This window comes from Drosophila novamexicana, unplaced genomic scaffold (assembly GCF_003285875.2).
Source record: "Drosophila novamexicana strain 15010-1031.04,08,12 unplaced genomic scaffold, DnovRS2.1 tig00000308-arrow-arrow-pilon, whole genome shotgun sequence".
Classification (NCBI taxonomy): domain Eukaryota; kingdom Metazoa; phylum Arthropoda; class Insecta; order Diptera; family Drosophilidae; genus Drosophila; species Drosophila novamexicana.
In genome coordinates, this window is record NW_020824799.1 from 1840342 (window position 1) to 1854201 (window position 13860).

The 13860-nt window shown below is 45.8% G+C and overlaps 1 protein-coding gene across 2 annotated transcripts; it reads right to left on the reverse strand.

The window, feature by feature from the left end:
* Positions 1 to 14: 14 nt before the first annotated feature.
* LOC115759512 (mitogen-activated protein kinase kinase kinase 4) lies at positions 15 to 12326 on the reverse strand. 2 transcript variants are annotated; one of them, XM_030700455.1, is made up of 8 exons: positions 12151 to 12326; positions 7083 to 7283; positions 5725 to 6509; positions 5390 to 5663; positions 4551 to 4805; positions 1759 to 4483; positions 316 to 495; positions 15 to 254 (listed from the first exon to the last, which is right to left on the reverse strand). In XM_030700455.1, the coding sequence occupies exons 2-8, from the start codon at positions 7244 to 7246 to the stop codon at positions 171 to 173; spliced, it is 4467 nt and encodes a 1488-aa protein (XP_030556315.1). In that variant the 5' UTR covers positions 7247 to 7283; positions 12151 to 12326; the 3' UTR covers positions 15 to 170. The 2 variants fall into 2 exon arrangements, with proteins under 2 accessions (XP_030556315.1, XP_030556316.1); XM_030700456.1 differs by lacking the exon at positions 12151 to 12326 and adding an exon at positions 8266 to 8948.
* Between the last annotated feature and the right edge of the window lie 1534 nt (positions 12327 to 13860).

The following is a 13860-nucleotide window of genomic DNA, read 5'->3' on the forward strand; positions in this document are numbered from 1 at the left end:
GAAAGTTTAATAAATTTGCATATTGAATTCGAAGTTGTCCAATTTCTGGAAATATTTATTGTCCAACATACAAAAACGACGACCTCTCATAAATTACACACATTTGTTGCACACACATAAGCATTAGTATGTATGTGTGTGTGCGATGTTAGGATTAACTAACTGCCGGATCAGATCTGCACCACATTGCGTCGAAAGGAGCCGCGCATCTGGGCTTGCAGCTGCTCGCTGCTGCACTCCTCATCGCGGCCAGACTGCAAGAGGAATGTTTTATTATAAAATATATTGGATAGATGGAATCTTCTTGGGGCTTACCTTGCAAAAGTTGAGCTCGAGCAGCTCAATGGCCGACAGACGCTGTTTGGGATCGTGCTGCAGACAGCTGTCGATAAACTCGTGACCCTCCTGCGAGAGGCTCTCCGGCGCCTGCGGCTTCTCGCCCATGCCCACTTTGAACATGATTTGGAAATTTGAATCGAACTGTGCCCAGGGGCGCTGCATGGGTCGAAACGAAAATAAAAGAGTTTATAAAGATGATAGCAAGGTACTTTCAGGCTTTGCCTGGCTTCAAAATAAGTCTAAAACTGACCGTCCGCTTTTGGCCATATAACTCCCTAACTATTCTGTAAGGTGTGACGTACGTCTAGAATGAAACCGCACACAACTCTTTGTTAAGCCTTCAATCAATGTGTCATTCTTCAAACAGTCAGTCATTTGTTCATTAGTCAGTCATGTTAATAGAGGGTCAATCAATCAGTCAGTCGTCTGCTTGCTATTTTCTGGAATATTAACTGTCATTTTCGATCAATCAGTCAGTTATCCATTGTTAATAAATCAAGTATTTTAAAATGTTGTCAAACATTTACTCAATCAATCAATCTGTCTATCAATCAGACATTCAGTCTGCTTGCCATTTGTGAGACTATGAATCAGTCAGTCTGCCGTTTGTCAATTTTTCTTTAGTCAGTCATTTAAATAAAAGGTCAATCAATCAGTCAGTCAGTCCGCTTGTCATTGGTCAAACATTTACTCCATCAATCAATCTATAGTAAGTATGCCTTTTGTCAATCAGTTATTTATACAGAAAGTCAATCAGTCTATTAGTCAGTCTGTTTGCCTGTCTGCCTGCCTGTTATTTGGTAGTCGATCAATCAGTCAGCCTGTGTGTCCGTAATTTGTCAATCAGTAAGTCAATCAGTCTGTTAATTCGTCAATGGAAAAAAAATAGTATTCTTTTTATCACTAGATAATTCCCGAAATGTTTGATCAATCAATCAGTCTGTCTGTCAAATCATCTGTCGTTTGTCAATCAGTCAATCTATAATTCAATCAGACTGTTAATACTCTAGTGGAGAAAAAATAATTCTCTCTTTTATCGCTAATATGTTATATAGAATAGTCACATAATTGCCGAACTGTTTGATCAATCATTCAGTCTGTCTGTCAGTCAGAGAGTCCGTCAATCGATCAATCTGTATTCAATCAATCTGTGAATTCGTCAGTGTTAGTTTTTCTTTTTATGGCTAATATGCTAGATAGAATAGTCACACCATACCCCAACTAGTTGATCAGTCAATCAGTCAGTCTTTCTGTCAGAGGGTCCGTCGTTTGTCAATCAATCAATCAGTGCTAGATAGAATAGTCACATAATTGCCGCACTGTGCGACCAATTAGCGATTGCTCATTCGTAATAGTTTTGAGGGCCGTCGAGTCGCGTCTTATCAGGAGCTTATCAGGTTTATCGGAACGTGGACTCACCTTGCCCGAGGCCATCTCGACGACAACACAGCCGACGGACCAGATATCGGCGGCTCTGCCATGGCCATCGCTGTTCGTCTTGGTGAAGACCTCTGGCGCCATGTAGGCCTGGGTGCCGACATAGCCTTGCAGCTCGCCGGGCACCGTGGTGTGGGCCTGGATCTTGACCGCGGAGCCAAAGTCGCCGAGCTTGAGGCTGTTGCTGCCGTCGACAAGGAAAATGTTGGCCGTCTTGATATCGCGATGCACGATGCCGTGCTTGTGCAGCTCGGCCACGCCGGACAGCAGCTGGGCGGTAAAGCGGCGAGCCAGCGCCTCGGGCAGGCCGCCCGTCAGCTCGACCAGGGACTCGAGTGTGCCCTCCGAGCAGAGCTCCATGAAGATGAGCAGCTCCTCGCGATGCACCTCGATGCCGTAGTAGCGCACCAGATTTTTATGCTTGATGCCCTCCAGGATCTTGAGCTCCTCGGCGACGTTCTTGAGGGCACGCGTCTCGCCCGGCTGGATGGCGATCTCCTTCATGGCCATCAGCTCGCCCGTATTGTTGTTGACAGCCGTGTAGACCTTGCCGAAACGGCCCTGGCCGATCTTGATGCCGCGATGCCAGCGAAAGTGGACGCTGCGTGCCCGGATCTGGACCTTGTCGCACGAGTTGAGCGCCTTCACCTGCCCGATGAGCCGGCGTTCGCGCAGATGCTCCTCCAGATCCAGATCCAGCCGGTTGACCGCATCGCGCACACGCTCGTGGCGGGACGCGAGCGGAGTCGAGCTGCCCTTGCTGGATGTGGCTGTCGATGTGCCTGTCGAAATGGGCGGTGTCTGTGGCACGAGGAGACGCAGCTCGCCGGCGCTGTGCGGCGCCTCGGCAAAATCGGCGCTATCCACAGAGCTGTAGCTGGCGGAGCTGTGCTGCAGCAGCTCCTCCTTCAGGCTAAACTGCGGATGCAGCAGCTTGTTGTACTGCGGCGATTGCAGCGGCGGCGTATTGGGATTCACCACAACCCCCGCGGACATGGGCGTGCGCGTCGGCGTCCGGGAGCGACTGGTGGCCGGCGAGGAAGTCTTGCGGGTGCGCGGCGATGCCTTCTTGCGGGCGACCTTCTCCGGCTCCGAGGTAATGCCGATCACATGGGAAATGCAACGATCCATTTGCTGTTTCAGCTCCTCGAACTGACGATCGTCCAGATGCTGGGTGATCTGCAGATCGCAGGCGAGCATCAGGAACTCCAGGCCCTGGGAGGCCCAGCGCGGACGCATGCCCCGGCCGCGCTCGCAGCGTTCCATCACAAAATGCATCCACATTTTGGCGAAGGCAATAATGCCCAGCGCCAGGTCAACGGTGTGCCCACTGTCCTTCTGGTCCATGATGCGCTGCTCGAACAGTCGGATCACATCCTTGTGATACTCAAAGCCGAACTTGTAGCCCTGATGCAGAATCTCGCGCGTGCGCGACAACACCGCCAACCGATCCTGTTCGTCCAGCTCAAGCATGTTGCGCATGCAACACCTGAGTTGGACACCCTTGATGATGTTGGTCAGCTTGTTGCGCACCTCGAGCACATCCTGTTGGAGCAGCTTGAAGGCCGCTTTGACGTCCGAGCAAATGAAATCGTGCTGCTGATTGGCCACATCGTGCTCGTAGTGCTCCCGATGGAAGTCCGTCGTCTCAACGTCCCGGCAGAAGGTCTTCGCAAAGAAGAGCACCTTAATCGAACGCTCCCGCTCGACGGTGAGCAGCGCCTGGGTCTCCCGACAGATGGTGAGCAGCTGCCATTTGAGCTCCTCGCTGTCGTTGCTGTGCGCCGTGCTGGCAATCTGTTCGTCCAGCTCCTCGGAGCGCTGCACCAGCCGCTTGGAGATGCTGCACAACAGCTTGCTGATGATGCCGCAAAACTTCTGGGAGGCCAGCGTGTGCATGCCCTTGATCATGGGACTGATCAGCTTTGTGAACATCCATTCCTTCTCGAGCACAGACTTCTGGTTCGTTTCCGGCACGGCGACAAGCACCAGCTGATCGATATAGTCCAGATAGAGCTCGAAGGTCTTGCGCACCGTCGCATCGTACTGGTTGAGGATGTTGATGTAGCTGCCCAGCTCGGTTTCGTTCTCGGCCAGCGCCGTCGTAATGTGGCGCTGGTAGCGCTCGCGATGCGTCAGTGCGAGAGTGAGACCCTCGCGCAGCTCCTTCATTAGCTGCTCGAGGCTGAGCGGATTGGGGCGCACCGGACGCGTCTCGAGGCGCATGCGCAGGAACTCGTGCATGAACTGCAACGGGATGCCGCTGAGGAACACAAAGGTGGGAATGTACGAGGGCAGATTGATGGATTGCGCCTCCTCGCTCCAGTAGCCGTAGGTGCGCAGTTCGATGACCTGTTCCCGGCTGATTTGCGGATCCATGCGCGGCACATCCTGCTCAATGATCTCCGCATCCAGCTCAAAGTCCTCCAGATCCTCCGCGCCGGGTTTCTCCAGCGCAATGTGCGCCTTATACAACGCGACCGTGTGCAGCTGATGGAGAAATGCCAGGGATTTGGCCAGACCGCGACACTTCAGCACATTCTCAATGAACTTGCGATACAGCCCAGAGACCTGCTCCCCGTTGCAGTCATTGGACGAGGTGCCCAGCGGCTCCACGCTGAAGATATTGATGTCGTGCATCGAGCCCTTGCGCAAATGCCCGCCCGGCAGCTCGTTCGACAGTTGGCTAATCTCCGTCGATGTGGATCTAAGTAGAGGAAGTAGGAAGGCAAATTGTTTAGATATATATGCTGATGCGTTGGGTTTCCACCTACTCATTGCTGCTGGAGGTCTCGCCGGGCACATGGGTCGAATCGTTCAGCATGAATTGCACCCGCGCACAGGACACGTTGCCGCAGCCCCGGCGGCTCGGCGCCTGCCCGTTGCCCGCCACGCTGGGCGGCTTCGAGGAGTCCATCGAATTGACCGCCGAGTCGTCGTTGTCCACGCCCGAGGCGGATGACGAATTGCCGCTATCCGAGCCCATGTACGATGTTTGCACCGGCCAAGAGAATTTCTCATCCTGAAGCCTGCAAGGAGTCGAACGAATAAATGTATGTCACAATTTTCAGTGGATAGTAGACCAGCGGATACCCTGTAACCAACGCCGAGCTGCCATAACATACATTTCGGTCACGATTGGTCAATAAATGGATCATTCTCAATCAATCAATCTATCAAACAATCAGTCAATCCACTTACCTATCTATCTGTTGGAATTTCTACAGTACTCAATCAATCAGTCCGTTTTTTAGGCGGCAGTCCATAAATTATTCATTTTGTGTGCCAGCCACTTTTCAATCAATCAATTAGTCGAATAGTAAATCAATCAATCAATCAGTTAATCCGTCTGTCTATCTGCCAGTCAGTCATTCAACATGTGACAGTTGGTCAATCAATCAATCAGTCAGTCTGTCTGTATTTTTGTCAATCACCAGTCAATTAATCATTCAGTTGGTCTGCCAGCCACTTTACAATCAATCAGACGAATAGTAAATCAATCTGACTAATTGATCCATCTGTCAACCTATTAAGTTTCTCTTTGACAAGCAATCAGTCAGTTACTCCAGCAGTGGTCAATCAATCAATCAGTCAGCCTGTGTGTAAGTCTTACCGCGCCAGAATCCTGCCCAGAATACTCAGCTTGAGCTTGTTCTGCTTGGTAATATTGTACCAGAGGCACATGGCCTTGATGCGGCCGACAAAGCTCTGGGATTTGTAAATGGGATGCAGTGCACCCATGGCCTGGGAGGAGGGATACAAGGCCTCGGCTGCCTCCAGGCGTGTTAGCAGATCTTCCACCTCGCGCAGCGCCAGCTCCTGTCGCTCCATGCAGTCCTTGCAGTACAAGGACATGCAGCCCTGGCACACTTTGCTGGGCAAGGGAGCTGCAACAGATGCAAATTAATCACAGTTGGACTTTAGGGATCAGGGATCTGGACTACTTACAGCTGGCATTGGAATTTGCGTCCGAGTTTATGCCGCTGTCGAGGCTGAGGAGACTAGGCTCGCGTCTGTAGCGCGGCTGGAACTTGTAGCTGATGATCTGGGTGAGCAGATCGGAGACGCCGTGGCGCGCCTCGTATAGATATTTGTCCTGCTGCTCGACGGTGCGATCGGCCTGCCAGGCCTGCAACTCCAGCCAGATGAGATCCTTCAGCTCGGTCTGCCACGTGTGCTCCTCCTGCGACAGCTTGCCATCCTGCCGGTCCACGCTGCCCAGCTTGATCAGATTGGAGAATGTCTCGTGGAAGTCCTTGCGCTTGGTCAGCCCAGGCGTCGTCTTTCCATCCGCGCGCAGCGCCGGCAGCTGCGGCGTAAAGGCCAGCGGCGGCGCCGACGAGCGACAGCCGATGGGACGCGACGAGACGCAGCGATATCGATTGCAGCTCTCCACCACCTTGGAGGCAATGCGCAGTGGCATCATCGGCGGCTCGTCGGAGCTCAGCGGCATAATCTTGTCCAGCGATTCCAGCGGATGGGCGCCCCCCTCATGGAAACTGTTGCCACGCGGCGCCGCAATCGTTGTCGATGCCAGCGAGTTCTTCATCTCCCGCTCGGAGTCCCGCAGCAGCGACTGCAGTCGCTTGTCCGTCCGCTTGCCCTCGTCGTTGACGAACATCTCGTTCAGCAGGGCGCAGTCCATCGTATTGCGCCTCAGCACACGGGAACGCGCCATTCGCGTCATGCCCTTCTTGGGCGTGCCTCCAACGCTCGCCGGCGCATCGACGGAGCTGTAAAGAGAACACATTGGATTTATTAATTGATTGATTGATTGACTGATTGATTGAATGATTGATGACTAACACACAACCCAATTAAAAGTTAGGAAGCGAAATTTTCTCCACTTGCATGTTGAAAAACGGTTGGAAAACGTTGGATTGATTGAATGACTGACTGATTGATGACTAACATACAGCCCAATCCTTGAAAGCTAGGAAGTACAATCCCGCATGTGGGGAAAACGTTGATTAATTGACTGATTGATTGACTGATTGAATGACTAATGATAACCATACAGCCCAATTCTCAAGAGCTAGGAAGCGGATTTTTTCCACAGGTATGTGTGGGAAACGTTTGGAAACGGTTGGAATTATTGACTGATTGATGTGACATACAGCCCAATTCTTAGAAGCTAGGAAATTCATTGGAGACATATTTTACACTTTTTGACAAATTGAACCCATTTTTTGGGGTTTAAATTGCGTCCGATCGTTTTTAAAAAAAATAGGAAATGACACGAAAATTGGTTTTACATTTAATGAAAACTACTTAGTTCGGGCAAAGCCGGGTAGTTGTCTACTTACGCATCGACAATGTTGAACTTTTGTTTACGTTCCCAGTCGCGATTCTTGATCTTCAGACGGGTGCGCGGGGGCGTGGTGCCAAATGCTTCATAGTGTGCCGCCAGCTCATCGTCCGGATGCAGATCCTCCTCCAGCGTGCCGATGCGAGCGTTTGCCATTTGCATTGGACGCGACGGCGTTTGCTTCACGCGAAATTCCACTCTAAAAGTAGAGGGGCAGGCGGAGGATGTGAGAGAGATTCAGCTGATTATCAGAGTCCAAGAGTTTGCTCTAATTTAATTGCTGCACTAATTGGCCGATAAACCAAGCAAATAAATACACCCTATTTAAGCTCCGACTAGGCGCAGAGCTGGGCAGGTGGGCGGAACTGTAACGTTATCTTATCTCTATCTATTTTTTTTGTCGGTTTTTTGGTTTTTTATCTAGCGCACGTTCTGCAGCAGACAGTCACTTGTCACGCCTATAATTATGCTTTAATTCAGATTTATGCACAGCCATATGTAATGCCTGACGTCTGATTGACGATAAAATCGAAAATCACAACACAATTTCGAGGCCAAGTTTCATCATGCAAAACGTGAAATTTCGCATTTTTATACCCTTTGCGTTGAGGCTACTTTGACTTTATAAGGCAATATGCAATGCATTCAAGTAAACAAAGCGGAAACCATAACGAATATATATGAATAAACTTTTATCTATATAGAAAGGCGGATTGGTTCAAACTTTGGGGAAAGAACTGCTGTGAAGACAGATATGTATTCTAAAATAATATCAATAGTTATCTAGATATTGCTTAATCCTTTCCTCGTCTGTTTCTTCCGCCTAGTTAAGCCTCAAGTTAAAACATATGTCAGTCAAAATTTGTAATAATCCGGGTAGTTCGAGCCCTTAATATAGAGAAGAATATTTTGTTCTAAAGTATTTTTAAACTATGTTAAAAATCATTTTTCATACAGAAATGATAAAAAAAAAGTGAAGGCTTTGATGAACGACAAATTATTTGCAAGAATTTATTTATTTTTTTCGAATATATATTTAAATATATTTAATTATTATATATAGTTAAAAGAAACGAATATTATCGAGAGTTTTTCTTTTGTACAACCTTACGAAAGGGTATTCAACCTGCGGCTCAACAAAGCTATAATTTTGTTCTTGTTCTTCTTCGTATTTTACTTACTTTTTGCGCGGCATTTTGCGGTTAATTTGCGTTTACAGTTTGAGCAGCAGCACACAGTTGAGCAGCCACTGCGGCCGCAGAGCACAATGATAAAAAAAACTCTTTTTGATAATGCGTCTTAATGTTGCGTCTTAATGTATTTCACAAAAATTAATAACGATTTCCTTTAAGAGAACTAGAGGCGGGGGGAAACACCGTTAAACATAATCAGGAATCAGGCACTCACTTACACACACACACACACACGCACACACTGGGCAGCACTTGTAATAACAGCCCTAGGGAACTTTGAGACGATGAGTGTGCCCGTCGCTTCGAATCGAACCACCCCACCCCCCCCCGCGAACCGATCGATACGTATCACGTAGAGTCTTGTTTTAATGGCAATTTACTTGAAACTTAAGCTAATAAATATGCAAGTAGACGGCAAGGGCTGGCGGCACAAAGTTGAATTTCACAAGGTAAACACAGATGGAAAAGCGAAGCGAGTTATTTTTTTTTGAAGCCGAGGTGAGGCGGTGCGCGGCGATGACCACTTGATGTGCGGCCATTGGCGTGCGAATTGAAATGCGGCGGCAGACCGTCAATTTATTAGCACTTTAACAACAACAATTTTCACCCCATGTAGTCGCAGAGACAATACTGTGTATTTAGTACATACAAGCGCACACACACAAACGCACGCACGCTATATGCACACATACATATGCATGACTACACAGCGAGCAGCGACCGCAACACACAGCGAAGCGCGACAAACTAATCGCCAGGCGAACCCACAACAAAATCAAATAATAAAAAGAGTCATCCAATTCCAATTGTCGGCGAGAACAGTAGCAGGAGAGAGTGAGAGCGAGAGAGTTGCTCGGCCAAATAGATAGCGAGTGAGTGTAATTAGTGGGTGGCAGCGTGACAGCACAAGAGAGTGAGAGAGCGGCAGAGAGCACAGCTGGGAGAGCGCATGTGGAACGTAAGTGCAAAAGTTGGCGTCGGCAGATCGAACAAACGGTAGATCGAAGAGATTAACTTTGTGATTGTTGATTCCCTTGTAATACCCTGTAAGCATGGAAAATGACTAGAAAAAGCGACAGAAGACCCGATGCCATAATAAATGCATGTATATGTATATGTAAATGTGTATGTGCATATATATAAAAACATCAAAAACCGTCGGGCTTTATATATCTATAACATTTAATTGAATATGCAAAGGTATCACTTAGTCGGTCACTTCCCGCTCGAACTCTGCCACTTGTTTCTGTTTGCGGCGAGCGTATTTATTATTATTATTGAATTATGAGTATTATGTATGTATCGGAGCTCATAAACACATGTGTTTCCTCAATAACAAGAAACCGATGCGTTTTCCAGTACTGAAAATCTGTTCGAGTTATCGGCCAGCGATGCGTATACTCAACGCGAGTATTAAGCATACGCACAGTGGTTATTATAAATAAATCAAACGAGGGGCAAGCTTTCGCTTATTGAACGGCCCATTGTCCGATAGCAATAAAATTAGATAAGCATCTAAATAAATAATCAATAGACTAGCATGGCCATAACACGGCGTATGAGTAATCTGTTTGGAAACCGTTGTTTCAACCTGCGACAAGACAAAACATATTGCGCACACACACACACAGCTACACGTGTATGTGTGTAATGATGTGCTCATGGCAACAGTTAAAGAGTATTTAATGCTCTTATCAGCTTATAATATATTTATGTCATATCAACATTTGCATCATATATTTTATGCATATTCAAAAAGAACATAGAATTCTATATAAACTATTTATGAAAATTACATCAACCCATTTTTATGGCAGCACCAAGCGCGTTATCATTTTGCCAACTTAATTAATTATGTATATCAGGTGTAATCGGGTCTAATCATTAACTAAGCAAGCATTTCAATGTGTCTAAAAAAAAAGTTTACTTGATTATGATAATGATTATTTGCATTATTATAGTCAAATATATTTCGCTTATATACATTTTTAAATATTTCTTATACTACTGAAAAAGTATTTCGTAAATATTTAATAATATAGTTTTTCCTTACTAGTTCTGGCAATTAATTATTTATTAATTTCGTATTTTAATGTACTGAGTTTTCTGTATACAAATCAATCGACACTTGTGAAAAGTCTTCCCCTTCTCCGCTTGTTCAATTAAAATTTATAGAGAAGAATTTGTAAACATAAAAATAAATTTTGAAAAATGAAAATATGCAGCTAAATTATATATTGTATGTGTGTGCGTGAGTGTGTGTGTGTGTGTTTTGGCAAGGCCATGTGATATTTGAGGCACTGCAAAGGACTCTACAAAGAGAGAGAGAGAGAGAGAGAGAGAGAGAGAGAGAGAGAGAGAGAGAGTGGGAGAGCGGGAGCAGTCGACTGCAGCTCCTTCAGCCTGCAATTTAGTCAACCCAATCTGTTCCTTCATTATTTTAACCGGTCACACTCACAACTCACTCGCTCTCTCTCTCTCTCTCTGTCTGGATATGTTGGTCTGCGCTCAAGAGAGCTTTTGCTGTATATTTGAAGTTCAAGTGCAAAAGATTCGGCGGCCTCGTTGATCGTGCTGGAAAAGCAACGGTACTGGCTACGTGAGCTGTTACGTGTTCGTTGCCAAACAACAGTTAAAAGGCGGCCGCACAAATTCCATTAAGAATTCCATTGGAAGACAACGAAGAAGAAGACAATATTGTAACTTGAGAAGAAAGCGAATTCGATTTCAAAACAGAATTGAATTTTGCGTTGAGTTGAGTTGAGCTAAACGCATAACGAAAGAGGTTAGCAAAGCGGAATGTGCAAGCGCACGTATGCATATACATACATATGTGTGTGTGTACGTACGCACGCACACATGTGCACATAGGTATTAAACGCGTTTTAACATCGAGACGATACCCTACAGCGCCCCCCGCGCGCGCGCTTGCCCTCATCAGTGCAACAAACTGGTATACGAAGACGAAGGCGAAGACAGAGAAGAAGAAGAAGAACAAGTGAGACTGGAGACACAAATTAATTTCACTAAATTTCAATAGGCGACTCCCCAACATTCACACAATTTACACGAAAATTTATGTTTGACATTTATTTCGTGCTAAATGCGAACAAGAAAAAGACATGCGAAATTTTCATAGGAAACATGGCTCACAGGCGCAGACCACGCGACAGACACACAAAAATCAAAACAGTGAATTCTCCCTAAAGCGGATATCATAAAGTTTTTCGCTTTATGAATATGTCTCAAGCATGAATAAGCGGAGCGGAAAAGGTAAAAAATGTCTCTGATATGCATATGCGCATATATGTAAGTATGTGTGTATGTGTGCGTTGTCTTATCAGACATTTAGACATTCTTATCAGCAATATCTTGGAAGAGCCAATTTTCAGAGAGCCGATACACACATACATACATGTGCATATGTACAACATGTATTGGTGTTTGCCCGATAAATGACACATTATGAAGATTCTTTTTCGCCAAAAATAATAATATTGAAATAAACTCAACCGCGTATTGAATTTCGAGTCATATTTATATTTTTATTGCCGCCTTGCACATTTTTTTGCAACAGCAAAATTGGTGGTGTAATAAAATGATGAAAAGAAAAAAAATTGAAAACGCAAATACAACAAAAACGTAACAGCCAACACGTTGTTTACGTTTCGCCAGTCAAGTCCAAAGAGAGCGAGAGAGAGAGAGAGCAAAAGAGAGCGAGCATTCACCCACTGTTACATGCATGCTCCAAACTCGTGCTAGTATGTGTGTGTTTGCGTGTTATAAGATGACAAGAAATGTTTTCGGGTTTTCCACGACGACCGGCAACGGCAGACAACTGGAAAATCACAGTTGTAACAGTTTATGGCTTACCTTGCAACATCCTCATCCACGTTATGCTCGCGTCGTAATCTTATGGGTGGCACTGGAGCCACGGCTGTATCCGCAGTCGCTGCTGACTCCGCAGCTGGAGCGAGAACTGTGGCTGACTCCGTCGCTTGTGCTGGCGGCGATATCGCCGCTGCCGCTGTCGCTGCCAGCGCCGTCGCCGTCGACATTTGCGTGAGGTACTCAATTGTGCGCACTCTTCGTCTATTGTGTGACATTTCTATTTCTGTTGTTGTTGTTGTTGTTGTTGTTGTTGGCGGTCTTCTTGGAATTCCTTAGCAGCACACCGACACATGCACATTGGCGCACACACACACACACACTCACACACTCGCGTATATTAGCACACGTTCTTTTGGCTGTTGTTGTTGTTGTTGTTTCTTTTGCTGGTGCTAATCAAATTTATTTAAATTTTTTACTTTCACAGCGCCGTAACACACACGCGCGCACATAACGGCAGCGTTGCCTTTTAATTTCGTATCTTTCTTGGCGTTTCCACAACACTTTCGACTTGGCTGGAGCAATCAGGTGACAACGACAACGCGTCTTACCTGGGCGAAATTGCGGTTTTAACTGTCAGTGTGACCGCATATTGTAAGCCACATAATTCCAATAAGATATGCAACCGGTGAACGCATCAGCTGACAGCAGCGGCTAACGAAGCTGCGTGAAAAATAATGCATACCAATTAATATTTTTCAGGGAAAAATGCAGCGAATTACCAATTGCTACCATTAAGATTAAGGGAAGTATTTCTGATTGGCAATTTATAAATATGCCACCAATCAATTGTTATTCTGCTTTGCGAGTGTGCCCACATTAAAGTTGCACAAAATATAAGTGCTGCCAGATCAATTAAAACAAATGCGTCGCTGATAGAAAGCTAATTGCACAAGAGTGTGTCACGTTGCCAGATCAATAAAAAGCTGCTTGCTATTTTACATGCGCGCGAATTTGAATTTATATGTACACATGAGTGTGCACACTGGCTATACCGTAAAACTTCAACTGTTAATTGAATGTTCCGCTCTTAATTAAATTAGAATGTGAAAACGAATTTAATAACGCCACACAAAGGCCATAAACAGTTTCGATTACATGTTGGCCAAGTCTTAAAATGTTTTAGCCTTGACTTTGTGGCCGGCTAATTGTTTGGATGATAACCAGTTTGTTTTTTCACAGCTGTCACACATTTTACATTAGAGCCCGATCATAAACAAAATCAAATTTTCAAAATACACTGTGCAACGTCAGGGCGTCGTCGTGTGTGTCTATCAAATTAGTTGCAATTCAATAATTGAGCCATAATTGTGGCTGGGCCCATTTCTCGCCCGTTGTGCCAACATTTATTGTCCAGACTATATATTAACCATAAATATGAGTTCCTCACACACTCGACAAACGCAGATGCGCAAAATTCACACAAAAGCGCATTTGTTCGGCGACAAGTCGTACGTGTTTTCACAATTAACACGATTTATATTTTATTCATAATACAAATATTCAATAGCAAAATAATGACGTCGCACAGATACGATAATCTCCGAACTTTCCGACTAGATGACAGTTTCACTTTTATTTGCTCAGAATTTGAATCATGCAATTCTCCAGTAACGGTATTTTACCATCTGGAATCTAGAGAATTTTGCGATATCAGCACCTGGCAACAGCTAGATATATCTATAATTATATATT